The following is a 15463-nucleotide window of genomic DNA, read 5'->3' as shown; positions in this document are numbered from 1 at the left end:
AAATGGATCTTTACATTTCCTTTTTATTTTTAACCAATACTTTTTTTTTTGGGGGGGGGGGGGGAGAGGAGGCATCAAATTCAAGATTTCAAGATTCAATCAAGATTTAAGTGGCCCATGAGAGAAAAAAGCTAGTGTCGAGCCCTGCTGCATACAAAAGATATGTTACAAGCACTCCAATCACATTCAAAAATATATTGCTGAGAAGTTTACACCAGATTTCAGGCGAGTCTCACACGATACACACCAGTGTCTTGGATCTATCAAATAACACACAACCACAGAACTTGTGTGTTTGCATTGTATTTTCCTGTACAATTTTGTACCAGTCCATGTTTGAAGGCATTCATCACCCAAAACATTGAGCGCGTATAATCAGTCACACATAATAATACTGTGTTAACATTCTTCTCTTTTTGCGTACGTAACAAAAGCAAACAAATGGAAACTGACCAGAAATGTATGTACTGTAATTCACAAGTGAAAAATTGAGCAAAGAAATTGGGATTTCACACACTAAAACAGCTTCTGACGGTGACCACACGAGCATTGAGAATTAAGGGTTTTTGGGACAGACACTGTACGAGGGCTTTCTATAGCTTTGTTAAGAGAGCACCCGACTAGCAATCTGGAGGTCTTGGATTTGAATGCCCATGGAATCCACTATTTTTTGCTCAACTTTTCACTTGTGAATAACACTACAGTGCACTCCCATTATAATGAACACGGTTATACCAGCAATGAAATTCTGGTTACAAAGAAATAAAAATTCAAGCTGCAACACTATCCGCTCTATGTTTTTTATTGTTTATTTGTTCGGTTACATTTGTATAAGGAAATTTAGATACATTGTATCACCAAAAAAAATAAAAAATAAACTGCCGGTCCCAAGAACTTCGTTATAAAGGGAGTCCACTGTATTCTCTGTCATTTTCACACTGCACTGACCACATCACACAAAGTAAAACAACAAAGATATTGACCATGATCTCCTGTTGTGACAGTAGTTGTAAATAATAGGAATTTATTGAAGTTTCCTGACTTGGACATTCACGGGACTTTCGTACATGGACCCCAGAGTGGACGGGAGGGAGGAGAGATGTATATAGAGAAAAAAAATCCCACATAACTGAACAATAATTTATGAATAATATTAAAAAGAAGGGGAAAAGTTGCCTTGAAAGAAGCAGTACTCAAACACTACCCCATGTAGGTTTGACCATCTGCAGTAAACAACCTATACATTTGTCATCTGTCTTGTGTGATTAACTAATCAATGCACACTGGTGGTTAGCTGAATTTTAAGACTATGTAACTCCTGGTCGAAATCAAACCTACTGCCTGCCATTAGCTCCATTTCTCTTATGCGAGCATTCTTCTGACACAGCCTCCTTCCAACAATGTGTGCACCACTCCATGACATATTACTAACAGACGTGGTGCAACAAGTAGCATTACACAAAGGGTCCTCTTCTGATTATCTGTCTCTTCCACAAGAATCTGCCAAGGATAACTGCCGATATGTATGATGCTTTGGACTGGTTGTTAATATCTGGACAATTTCCATCGCTTTCACCTTTGAGGCTAGTTGCAGAGGAATTTCCCAAAGATTAATTTCACTTTGCATTAATATTTGTGAATATTTTTGTTTCTTTACAATCTGACAAGTCAAAAATTAGTCACGTTAGACAGAACAGTACAGGTTATCCTGCTCCACAATTTGCCATGATTCGGAAGAGGTAGAGTCAATGTGACTGATTTAATGTCATTCATATTCAGTACAGTAATGTGCTCATATACACTGCCATTATTCTAGTCTCTGAAATAGAAGAGGAAATGAAAATCTGGAAATATGTAACTGGTGTGAAATCTACTAAGGCTGTTCTCATTTGAAGATCTTTCCTTGGTTGAATACCAAGCCACCTCCGAAGTCGCCTTCCCATGTGAAGTATGTCTTCACCAATGCCTTGGTTTCTTCTGCGTCTGGGTCCAGTTTGGTCCACTTGTAGGACGGGTAGTCTGCTTGCCAGTCCTCGCAGCGCTGTAGACAAAGCAAGCATGTCACAGGAAAACAACGGCAATAATAAGAATTTGGCAGTCAACACTAATACTCTGCCATAAAATGAATGTGAGTCATTCATTGAAGAATGAGAGAAATTTGCTCAGTAAATATTGGTCATCAAAAGGCAAACAAGAAACAAAAGAAATGGATGGTAACAACTGCATCTGCTACAGCTTACTTACAAGAAACAAGGGGGGGGGGGGGTTCTCAAGCTCACCCGAGTATCAAAAGTTCATCTTCCAAACATTCTTAATAAATATTACCTACCAACATAGCAAACTGGTCAAGTTTGGGGACAAAGTAGACCATGTGTTTTCAAGAAGATGAAAATGTGAAAATTAGGTCACACTTTGACTCCCTCCCCCCATTGGCCCCCAATCTGATCTGCCACAAACAAACTGAAACTACAATTACAATCTACACACTCATAGCACTAACTCAGCTTATTACTTCTGTCTCTGGAGAAGATGATTTGTAAAATATCTTAATTTGGAGACTTTCTTCACTTCTTTCAGGGCATTGAGCCCCTTAGGACCACCAAAATTGGGGAATTTGTACAAATATATGTGACCCGCTGCAACAAAAGGATCCGAAAGTCGGGGAAGGACAATTTTTTGAAAATGACATGCCATTATTCCCTTACTCTTCCACTTTAATGTCATATATAACATGACTCATAAAAGTACTCGATTTTGGAGATATTGATGATTTTATTAGCGCATGTCGAGTGGTTTAGGAAATCAGCAATTTTAGAAAACTGCCTTCAAAGTTTTCCTTCCAACGCTATCAGGATCAAGGGGAAGACAGTTTTCACCGTTTGACAATAGAAGGTACCCGTTTGACAATAGAAGGTACGCTCCTAGCAACCTCCGTGATGTTCATTCAAGCTTAGCGCCAGCGGTCTACACACAACCAATCAGTAACCAGGATGCCACGCACTGACCAATGAGATCACCCCCTCGTTGCTTGGGGCGGAGTCAAGATGTGGCGCTAAATCCAAATCTTCGGACACGTTTCTGTTCCGTTGAAAATCGGAAGATCATGGCCCAGAAAAATGCTATTTTCTTGCCTTTCCTTTGATCATTTAGCTTCGAAATTTCGGCAGATGATAGAAAAATTTCGGCAGATGATAGAAAATACACTGCCAAATACACTTTGGCACTTCAAAATTATGTCAAGAACAGAAATCCGAACATTTTGACAGATTTTGATGATCTGATTTCAAACTCCATTTTCTCGGCTCACCAGTCAGCGACTTTAGGATCCTTTTGTTGTAGCGTTTCACATATACTCTACATTTTATCGTATGGTGAAAAACTTTTTATGTGTTTTTAAGAAGTGGAACATGTGAAAACTGGGCCCCAGTTGTAGGTTCTCTTAAAAGTGCCATGACTAGATCTGGAAGAAACGGACAGAAAACCCACACTCATGCAAGGCCTCTGGCACCCTTCAGCCAGATGTATACACAGAAAAGAAATGACCATGGATTGGTAATATGTGAGAAACCAGTGCAATACTAATGAAAACACACACACACACACACAGGATTCTGACCTACCAACACATCTGAAGGCTACAGTACGGAAACAGAAATCATGCTTACATCGAAAACTAGGTTTTGTCCCCTCCAGAACCACAGTCCCTTGATGTGTGTGTCCTTGTCCTTGCCAAAGATGATCATGCTGGCAAAGGCGTTCTTGGCCAATTTCTCCAGACGCTGGAACATACCTATGTATTCGAAAAAATATTTTTTGTTCACTCATTTTCATCTTGCTCCCCATTTTGGCTCTTCCATGAAAAAACCTCAGGAATTTTTTTTTTCTTCTCAACGAATCTATCTTGTCGTTTTCTGACAAACCTTTTATCAAATCCGACAAGATTTGTTTAGCTCATCAAATCTTGCAGTTACTGTTCACCGTTGGGAGCAGAAATTAAAAAATATTTGAGTGAGCACATTTGATGCATATGTATAGTTCAGCTGTATCACAAAACATCCGACCATATGAAAATTTTATTATAAAGCCACAAATTTAAGGAGATATCACTAATTTTCTTGATAAACCTTAACAAATAGTAAAAAGCGGCTTTTACGTGCTGCAATGAGGCCTTGGCAGACCTCCCCCCCCCCCCCCTTCACACTAAGACTGGCATTTATCCATAACATGCCTTGGACACTTGCTGTGGTACATACAGCAAATTCAGCAGTAAGTGGGACTGATAAGGACAGACATCAGTGCTTCACTTAATATATTGTGTGTAGTTGTCATTTTACATTTGAATACGCTAAGACCTTCACACCTCCAGGGTTTCTCCTTCGCTGGTTACGTGCACCATCTAGGAATGATTCTGCCATCACATTGGACTCTAAAACAGAAAACTGATGTAATAAACTGCCACTAAAAACCAAGTACATTTATTTGCTCAGAAATTCCTTTGCATTTCATTGTTCAAACCCACATAAAACAAAATATAAAAACAAGTTTGTTTGAACAAGAGTCCATTTTACGTAATGGTCATTGTCACAAAGATTCAGAGTAGTTCTCAGTCACTCAGTAGTAACTTTAATCACCATACTCTTATTGCTAAATCTTACCTCCAACGAGATTGCATGTCTGGAAGACACGGTTTGCCTTGATGTCTTCAGGGTAGTTGTAGTCACAGAGCCACAGGCTGTACCCTTCTTTGTCAAACTTCTCCCAGAAAAAGGGGACGGCTACTGTCTCTGTGTCATTGTTGGAGTAGCACCGTTTGAACTCATCCATGTTGAAGTTGCTGCAGAGCACAAATGAAAATGAATTCCAGAGTACAGAAACTCAACCTCTGCATGCAGTCAACTGGGCAGTATGTAATGTTTCATGTATTTTCAGCACGTCGAGGCATTGTCACTCAATCACCACAATGCCATTCTAATGCTATCAGTGTACAGCACAATAGCTCTCTATCAACACAAAGAAAACAAAACAAAATTTTTCCTACACCCTATCCTTCTTTCTCCCATAAAACATCTAATGGGAAAATTTCTCCAGATTCAACAAATGAAGATCAGCGAAAAACTCGCTGAAAGTTTGAGAATCACACAATCACTGAAAAAGAATTTTGAATCCTTAAAATTTAGGTTATTTCTTAAGTGATGCCCTTTCTGATGGGAAATCCAAATCACAATCTGCACACGCCCTTGCTGACTCCAGAGCATTGAAGCCAATACACCATCCTGCTGGGCTCAACATGTGGTTTAAAAGAGTAACTAGCACTCTTTAACCCTATTTTAACTGGGCTATTTGAGACCAAGTTTTTACTTGGGGGGGTCAATTTGACCCCCCCCCCCCCCTTCAGATCTCGGCCGCCACGTGATCGCTGCAAAATTTTGCCTGAACATAGAGCCGGATGTCAACTACAAGATTACATGGTCATACAATAGAAAAATGTTGATTTTATATTTTTTGATAAATTAATTATGCAAATTTATGCATGAAATCATATTTTCATATATAACTCCATCAAATCAAAGAGGATGAAGGATTGCTAAATCTTTGTGTCAGAGTTCCTCAAGACACATCAAACAATTTTCTTGTAAAAAAATAGCGTAATCAAAATCAGTTTCTTTTGTTTTTTATTGTTTTGTTAATTTCTTATGTATTTTATTGTTTTTTGACCTTTTGTTTTTCTATTGTTTTTTGCCAAAATTTGTTGCAGGTACTTTTTCACGCTTATCTACATTAGAATTGAATAATTTCAAAGTTCAAAAGTTGAAATAATCTAATTTATATCAATTAAACAAAAAAACACAATTTGCATTGGATTTGCACACGAAATCATGAATTTCAGCTGTTTTCGGGTTGACATGCATATGCAAAACATTGCGTAACTTCAGAACGGTGTACCCGGACGTCGCAAATTTGGTCTCAAAATATGCAGGAGACTTCAATGAAAAAAGTCATGAAACGACCCTTTGCGCGTTGCAGAATCGTGACACATAATGTCGAGGGGGGGGGGGGTGTCAATTTGACCCCCCCCCCCAGTTAAAATAGGGTTAATTAAGCCAGCATCATAATCACGGTTGTAAAGTTCTCCAGTGTTAGCCAGCCTATCAGAATCCAGCTGGTCATAAAGTCGCACATGAAAAGTTCCAGAAATCATCTCTTACAGAACTCACAGCAAAATAAAGATTTAAACTCACTGTTCTTCCAACATATAAATGGGGGGGGGGGGGGAGGGGGGGGTGGGTGCTAAGAGTACAGCACATCTGGCCCTGAGCACTAACACACTTGTATTATGTCTGAGAGGCACGGGGTCTGGAGAATGAGACTAACGAAGACCATCCAGACACGAAAACCTGTCAGCTGGCATTGCTGTACCCTCACTTCCAAATGAGGCAGCTATGATTTGGGAGCTGCACCATTGAATGGTAAGGGATGGTTTACCTGTTAATCAATGTAAACTCTCTTGACTGACAAAGGGAATACAAAACCCTAAGGCCATTGTGTACTTACACTGTTGGGTGCTGACCGTTAACAGAACTTTAAATGATTCAATGATGTGTATAAAGTCTACTAACATCACTGCAGTAGCTTTTATTTAAGATGTGATGATTCGCATCTCATATGGCATAAATAATTTTACATCAAACACCTATGTGAAGCTTCTTGGACAGTTCATGCAAGTTTAAGCATCACACTAACATCAACCCTGCACTATATCATTTGAATACTGTGAAAAGTTGAAGTGCTTTTATGTGAACAAAATACATCTTTAATAAATTTCAAATCAGATATTCAATTGGTAGTCAAAGCCTTTTCATGGGTCCAATAGACGGTATATTTTGATCATGAGTTTACATATAAGACTAATACCTGGAAATTGAAATGTACAATTGGCTTTACATTCCATTTTTAATTGGTTCTATTTGCTGATTTATTTATGCAGGACTTCCTGTGTATTTTTCCCACACCATACATGTAAGGCTACTATCAAGATCTTACCTTGGTGGTAGATCAGCGAAGGGGTCCTTCTTTGGCTTGGGTGGGGGTGGCGCTTCATCCTCATCCTCTTCCACCTCCTTCTTGGCTTTCTTCTCTTGCTTGGGTTTTTCCTGCTTGGGCTTTTGTTCCTTCTTTTCCTTCTTCTCCTTCTTCCCTCCACCGCCAGACAGCTCATTGAACTTCTTGGCTATGAGTAAGAGTACAATATCTTATGAACAACTGTACCAGTCGTATATAGGCGACACTAAACTTGAGGTGCAGAGCATATAAGAATTGTCTCTTGTCAAAGCAAGACTCTCTTCGATACATACGAACATACACACTAGTATCTGGTGTTGAAGTGACTGTGAGTTAGATAAGGTGGTAATTCCTGCCTCTGTGTTACAAATTTAAATAATCAAAGTAGGAAAGAAGTGCTGTCATATTTCCTGTAAGTCAACTGCTGCACAAGTACAAGGTTGACGCAATATGGGATAAACAAACAGCGATGCAGCTTCCTTTTCTGATTTTGTATACTACATCAAGATCAGTATTTTCCATAGTGAAACCACAGTAATTGATGCTCGTTGCACTTACTCCGTGTGAAGCGAAGCTGAAAGAACAAAACATAACAAAACAAAATTGTATACATTTCTGTAGAAAGTGATCTAAGCTCACCATCAAACTGTGCTGCCTTTTCACAGAGAGACACATCCCCGAGAACAGCCTTGACTTCAGGTTGGTTGATGAATGTGACAAACCACCTGTTCAGGTTAACAAAACCTTGGCGGAAGGCTTTGTCGAAAACCTTAGGAAACACAAACAGATGTATGGTGTATACGAAAATGGACATTACATCAATGTGTACAGGTCAAGAAGTGGGGGTGGGGTGGTAATCTGATGGTTGACCATAACTTTGGAAGACCCGAGAATTATAGGTATTCTGTTTTTCACAAATACCTTCCCTAAAGCTGCCCAAATGTAAATTATAACTTTGTAAAAAATTTTGGCAGGAGCCAGTCAAACAGGAAAGGAAACAATAGTTTTACAATCATGAAAATAAACTTAAAAGTGCAATTAAGAACAAGTCTACGGAAACAGACACATTTCAATAAAGACAAATGAAGACACATAATATTTTTACCCTCTTAAACTGATATAAAGGTACTAGCCCACATTTGTAAACCTGCAGCAATTGGTCTCATAGTTAGCATGGAGTTTGGGTATGATTGCAGTAACACCTGTGCAAAATTTCATTCCAATTAGTCCATTTCTTTCATAAAAATAAATGAAAATGCACCGTATGCATGCGTATAACGCTCGCTAGCTCTGGTCCACGTACGTACTACTTGCATGCGATACATGTGTAAGTTACATGTACGTACTAGTAGCTAGCCCCGGAGACCGTGCCGCAAGGCACGGTCCTGGCGGCTACCTCGCAGCTGAGCGGGAGCAAAAATCACTGCCACATTCACGGCGACTTCACAAATAAAGCACGGCTAAATTTCTATCATAAACACAGTGACAATTAATACATTACCCCTTCGACTTGGGTTTTTCTCACCCATTTATCTAGAAACTGCAAAATTTTCTACATTTTTTTAGGAGTAATAAGCGGCCTGCCCCGGTGCAACAGTGGAGAGACTTGCTGCTATATTCATTAGTACGCATTACGCACGCTCTCAATGCACTGCACTGCATGCATGCTGTGCGCCTGTGCAAGTGATTGTGAGTTTCAGTGAGTATCGGTGAGCTGAAGATATTCGCGTTATAAGACAACATTTTCTGCATCATAAGCAATGAAATGCATCAAACAGTCGCCGAAATTAATCATTTAGGTTTAATCGACCCATGTAAGTATTCCTAGTAGTTTTTGTTGAAAAATTAAGGAAATATAGCGCCAAAACGGCACCCGTTTTGTACAACTCCTTGATCTGAATGCGAAAACGGCACAGCCCCAACGCTGCACGTTGGGGCTGGTCACAGTTAGTACGTAGCTAGGCTGCGCTCGTAATTCGATTTTGGGTCGGGTTGACCCGGTTTGAAAATTGATTTTAAAACGATGATTTTCTCTCTTTTATCGAACGGTATAGACAAAGAGCAACAGGTGAGGTATGTTACTGTTATAACTTGTACTTGAAATCATATTGGACCTGTTTTATGCAGTTTTGATTTTCGTGGGTTTGCAAATGTGGGCTAGTACCTTTCATAGAAAGAAAATAGTAACTTTATTATAGGTGCCTGTACTCTCTATTACCCCAATCTACTAGTACTTGTGAACTAGATCTATAAAGGTAAAGAGTTTTGCCAAAGTTTGAGTTTGAATGATGAGAAAGCAATATACAGCGTTAACAATGCCTTCAGCACCTTGAATAGAGAAACGTATGACAAAGAATCTACAACAGTGCACCGTGGTCAGAGCACACATGAAACAATGTCTGAGAGGCACGGGGTCTGGAGAATGAGACTAATAAAGACCCATCCAGACACGAAAACCTGTCAGCTGGCATTGCTGTACCCTCACTTCCAAATGAGGCAGCTATGATTTGGGAGCTGCACCACTGAATGGTAAGGGAAGTACATTGACAGCCTCAATCAAAGACCCACTGTTTGCATGTGGGCACATAACTTAATCTTAATTCTATCAATATTTCAAACAGCCAGACTTCTACACTTTGCAAAGTCAGAGTAGATTCGTCCCAACTGCTTTCTCACTACAGCAACTTGTTTAATAGACATTCAAGTATCAATAGTTCACTCCATCCAAAAAATTGACAAGATTCAACTGCCACAAACAATTTAGTTAGGCATATATACACATGCCACAAAGGATAATACACAAAGACAAAAGGTATATTTTTTCCAAACATTGATGGTCTTGGTTGCACTCACCTGCCTGTAGGCAAGGAGGAGGTTGCAGCCCACACTGATGTCAGCAAGCGTCACCCTCTCACCAACAAGGAATGTACGCGTCTTGAGGTATTCGTCAAGGAAACCCATGACTGTCCTCAAGTGCCCCTTGGCCTTCTCTGTTGCCTGGAATCAAAGCAAAGCCTTACCATTTTTATACTGTCAACGACAGCCACTAATCTGATCAACTATTACTGACTTCATTAGAACTTACATAAGAACTTCTTGCCAGACACATGTCTAAGGAGCGCTGACCTAGGGGGTTTTGCCTCAAAACTGGCCACACGTACTGGAGACATGGAACCACTGATTATTTACAGAATGTATGTCTGAACACTGATATACATGGTATAGAAGGATACACATCATAGAAGACATGCTCAACAGATACAAAAATAGATAAAGATGTTGGGTGGGGGAGGGGATCAGCTCTGATTAATCAAAATTTGTTTGTATCTGTTCTCAACATGACTGGTAACGGTTCTCAGTCAGCCTTCTTCTCATAACACAAGCTACTGTAACTGAAGAGGTCATGAAAATGAACTGTTCAAAACAACAAAATCTTTTTATATTGCATTCATCACAAATCGATGGCAGTTTCACAAACTGCTTTTATGTCTCATACTCATTATGTTACTAAATTATCTCTGTATCTCTCTATTCTAAAAGTCACACAGATTGAGACATGAAAGATACTAAAGGAAATACTTTCATTTTCTACTTTTTCTTCTCCTCCTACAGAGAGCATCACAGATAAAATTTGACATAGCTGCCTCCAACTTACCTTACACAGATTACACAAAGATGTACATCTTGCCACTTGTGATACTAGGAGGGTACACCCACCTGCTTGTTGAACTGCATGACGCCAAGTGTTGGGAAAACCCAGGTGCTGGCAGATGGCTCAATCTCATTATCAGCCAGGTTGACAAACATCTGGACTTGAGCCCTCGACAGGTCGTCAGTACCCCTCAACTGCTCGTTGGCAACTATGAAGTTAGAGTAGTACATCAATGGAGGATGACATTAGGTAATTTGAATAATTAGCTACTAGTCACATTTCCTCTGGAAAGCTGGGAAAATGTTCCTTTTGATGTTATCATATCATTACCTACCTCTGTAATGTAATATACCTGATTATTAAGAATACAGAATAAATCATGTTCTGGGCCCCGTTTTATCAAAAGATATAATCGATTATAAACTTCCTTACCACACAGGCTGCCATAGACTCACCATGGAAATCAACTATATAATCAATTTTAACTCTTCATAAAATAGGGCCCTGGAATGTCTAATATTTGGGGAACATCAAAATGCAAAGATATCTAAACTTCTGGAACCATTTGGACTATCAAACTTGATTCTGGTGTTTTTATCGCACAAAAGGTCATTGAGCATTGATGATTTACACTTTATTCCTAATTACTATCACAGTCATTGTTGTGGTGTATATTCATCTTTTATTTCCTTCCAATATGTCAAAACATAAACATGATGCACACAAGATATTTTGCTCTCTGATCCACATTATGGAGAAAATCTGTGTATCTGATAAAAAGTTTTCTCAGCACTCATCCTGGCCATTAATTCATATGCAATGTGAAGTGCATACCAAGGAGGTTCAAGAGAATGGTGTCACAATTGTCTACTTTCCTTTGAAACCATGTTTGCAGCCGCACTCAAAAAATATTTGAAGTATGTGTCAAATTTGATCTGCATCGCAGATAAGGAAGACAATTGATTCATGTCTCACTACATAATGAACAGCCACTTCCAAAGAAGATATATGCTTCTATGATGGTAATTACTTTTCGCAACCCCTAATAATAAAAGTTGGGATGTCATGTAGTCGTATAGTCACAGGATTTGCAAATAGAAGATGTGTAAAAATTGATAAAATTAATATCAAAATTACTCAACTAGGCATGCCTGGGCACTAATCTGACACATTAATCTATAAAAACTATACTTGCTTATTTTCTCAGTTTTATTTGACAGAAATAAGCGGAAAATTAATAAAATTGGCTTTCCAAAAAGAGTACGGTTTTATATACTTCCACATGATAACCCTCTGACTTACAATTTTACACATGTTTCTGGACCGGATCGATTCTTGCTTTGTATGTTTAATCATTAGGTGAAATTTCATGTCACTTTATGAATAAACAGGAAAAATATCCCCAACATTATGTTAGAGTTCAAAATAGATCTCCAGATTGCCGAGAGAGACAGCAGCATCAAATCCCAATCATCAAAGGCACATGAGCACCTCTGGGATTTATATGTGCATCCATGCAAAACCGACTGTAATAATCAAAACCAGTTGGAACTCCAACTCTTGAACCTCCTTGCACATACATACCGTAATAGGCAATGGCATTGGCCTCAAACAGTGTGGCTCCACTTCCATTCTCAAATGCTGGCACCTGCAGCAAGAGAAAACAAACATGAGGATAAAAAGTGCTTAACATGAAATTGACTATGGCGTTATAAAACATCCCCTCTTCGATGTATACTTATGTAAAATGTCATGAAACAGAAGTTTTATTACTTCAACACTGATTTCTCTACTCAATATGTGTGAAATGCACCAGGCTTGGTCATTCTTTGGAAATTGTTTACACATGGGGAACATTTTTGTAAATAATTAAGTAATCTAAATAGCATGTCTGCAAAGAAATAGCACTAAACTCAGGCATCTCAGCATGGACACCATGGTGTGAAACTTCATTCATCATAATTTATGGCCCCCGCACCAAGGTTCGACCTCCCATGCCAAGGTTCGACAGTCGCAAATAAAAAACATTTTTTGATGAAATGTAATTGAAACTACAAGTATGCATTGTTTCTACCTCTGCCTCTTCTCTTCTCTTTTCATTGTATCTCCCACTCTTGTTTTATCAATTGAATTTGTCTGATAATTGTTCAGTTGAAATGTTAATTGTTTGAAGGGGATCATTTCCAACAAGCCTCTTGTGTGCATGTCCTTTCAAGGGCCGGCGGAGCATTTTGAAAGGCGTGGGGGGCCCACTTCCGGGTTTCATTAGCTAAAAAGGGTCCTCAGCTCACCTCTCCCCTTAATTTCTGGGTTTCTTCAGTTGACAAAAAAAAGGTCTTCAGTGGAAAAACAACATAACCCTACCGCGCTCACTTCAAGATCTCTACATCTATCTATTTCTATTTAGTGCCACTTACGTACTTCTGGGTTAAAAAAAAGTGTGGGGGCCCAAAGTGATGACACCTTATATATTCCTTTGTATGGTGCACAAAAAATGTGGGGGCCTGAGCCCCCAAGGCCCCCACAATTTTGCCGGCCATGCTTTCTATGATCCCTTCATTCAACATGTATAAATTATACCAAGGCAAATGTGTTTTTATTTTTGTAAATGTTATGGTTTCAGATATGGAAATAAATGAATGAATGAATGAACATGTAGCAGGTGGCTGAATCTTGGGTGGTGCTGCATGCTGTGGTCGAATTATGGGCGGTTTGCGTTACTCACCAAATTACAGCAATGTCATTGGTTTGTAAACACACTCACAGCACTATTTATTACAAAAATTGATTATTTACGGCTAAAAAACTAGAGTAACTACGGCAGTATGCGGCCTTGCAGCCGTTCGCGGCAGGTACAGCATACACAGTAATATACCGCTTAACACAGCACTGCACTGAGTATGCACACTACACTATACTAACATACTAGCAATCAACAAAAACCAACCATTAAAATGGGCAGGACCTCTGACGAAAGTGAAATTTTCTCACCTAAATGACAACATATCGCATCCAAAATGAAATTTTCGGTACTTCTTAACATAACAGTTAAGAAACAATGGTCCAAGAAACTGGATTTTTTGTCGTTTTCTTGATGTTCATGGATTTTGAAAACATATCCTCATGTAAAAAGAGAACTTTCGCGAGCCGATGTGGGCCGCCATTTTTTTCGGAAAGTGGATGTTACCATCGAAAAAATGAGAAAAACATGAGAAAGACATCAACAACACCGCCAGATTTGCGATCTTGTTTGCGGCCAATGCATGTGCGCCCGCTATTTTCACGTGCTTTCGCAATGGGAATTGGCGCTTACGCAATGTTCGCGAGACATGTGAAGGCGTTCAGCAGATCGCGGAGCACGCGCATATTGCATTGGGATTGTACATCGTGCCGCAAGCAGAAATACTACGTCGCATATCGCCCTTATCGGCGAAAATTGTGCCGGGTTTTGCCCTGGTAAATCATGAAAACTGCGTTGGTCAATGGTAAATTTCTTTTATGAAAACAGTTGCGTTAATTAATAATCTTGTCTATGATATATGAAACGGTTGAAAATAATTTGCCTGATTTGTTTACAAGTTGAAAAAACCCTTAACAATGCTTAAACTGCCGCAAATGGCATATTTTACTCTAGACTCTAGTATAAACTAGAGCAACATCGTGCACTCCTCCTTCCCCCTTGTTTGGTTCCAGATGGAACGTCGAGGATTATTTTGAAGAAAAAAAAATGAGAATGTCAATGACATCATACAAGACTCAAGAGACTAAAAAGCATGTGAGAATACAATTCGGTAACCTAATGATGAATATCAATTCAATAACACTAACAGGTATCATTTTGAGGTTAGAACTAACTGCCCATCAATCATCATTGACATCATGCCCATACTGCCATGGCCCTTAAACCCCTGCCCTGAACTGCCTCCTCATGCTACAATTTTTACTACTGAGTGCGGTTGCTGATGACACGTAACAACGGTACGGCCACACCGCCCGTCTCCGCATCAATTTATATCTGCAATAGATCTAACGTTACAGACCACAAACGTATTGCTCGCTCAACTGCGAGCTACGTTGAAGCACCAATACAAACTCCATACAATATACAAAGGAGTAGACAGATTTTTCCATCGGAACAAGCAATGGTCAGCTTCTATAGCAAGGGGGCTAATTACTTCCTCCAAGTATTCTAAAGAAACAATTACATATAAAATAATCACATACCTTTCCCAGAGGAAACTTCTTCAGAAACTCAGGTGTCTTGTTGGTTTCCCCGAGCTTGAAGGCCGGTGGATCTTGCACTACTTTTACCTGCGCTCCGCTGTATTTCGCAGAGATCAGGATTTTGTAGGCCCGAATATTTTCGGGGTAGGTGTACAAAGTCTGGACGGAAAATAATCATAAAAAACACAACTGAGTATAGATACACATATATCATGTACAAATAGCCACTAAAATTCGCAAAACAATCAAGGATGATCAGAATATCAACGGATTTTAACACAGTTACACGTGTAGCCTTACCCCGGAAGCCATGGCTACGTACGAAAAGGCTCTGCCTACGTTGACGTTGCACAAAGTCCTATGCAAATTGCATGTACCGCCGACTCGCGACAGGCAGTGAGTTTCGTCGGAGGCCTGTACGCCGCTCGGCTGACACTTTGTTTCACGCCAGAGCCGCCGGGGCTGCTGAAGCTGCAGGATCGATAAGACCTGCCGTACTCCATAGCTCGTCTGCTGCACGCTGCTGGT

General features: G+C 39.6%; 1 protein-coding gene across 1 annotated transcript; it reads right to left on the bottom strand.

Annotated features, from left to right (window-relative positions):
* Nucleotides 1-990: 990 nt before the first annotated feature.
* Nucleotides 991-15385, bottom strand: LOC140233932 (elongation factor 1-gamma-like). The gene is made up of 10 exons (XM_072314022.1): nucleotides 15236-15385; nucleotides 14936-15094; nucleotides 12296-12359; nucleotides 10777-10919; nucleotides 9913-10056; nucleotides 7699-7828; nucleotides 7042-7228; nucleotides 4656-4834; nucleotides 3666-3790; nucleotides 991-2041 (listed from the first exon to the last, which is right to left on the bottom strand). The coding sequence occupies exons 1-10, from the start codon at nucleotides 15245-15247 to the stop codon at nucleotides 1886-1888; spliced, it is 1299 nt and encodes a 432-aa protein (XP_072170123.1). The 5' UTR covers nucleotides 15248-15385; the 3' UTR covers nucleotides 991-1885.
* Between the last annotated feature and the right edge of the window lie 78 nt (nucleotides 15386-15463).

The sequence above is a fragment of the Diadema setosum genome, chromosome 1 (assembly GCF_964275005.1).
Source record: "Diadema setosum chromosome 1, eeDiaSeto1, whole genome shotgun sequence".
Taxonomy (NCBI): Eukaryota; Metazoa; Echinodermata; class Echinoidea; order Diadematoida; family Diadematidae; genus Diadema; species Diadema setosum.
The sequence above is the reverse complement of the archived record's forward strand: the minus strand, read 5'-3'. Positions and strand labels throughout refer to the sequence as shown.

Coding starts and splice junctions, on each gene's coding strand:
- LOC140233932 (XM_072314022.1), bottom strand. Junction 4,835..7,041: donor TTCGCTGATCTACCACCAAG/GTAAGATCTTGA, acceptor TGTGCTCTGCAG/CAACTTCAACATGGATGAGT. Junction 3,791..4,655: donor GACATGCAATCTCGTTGGAG/GTAAGATTTAGC, acceptor TCGAATACATAG/GTATGTTCCAGCGTCTGGAG.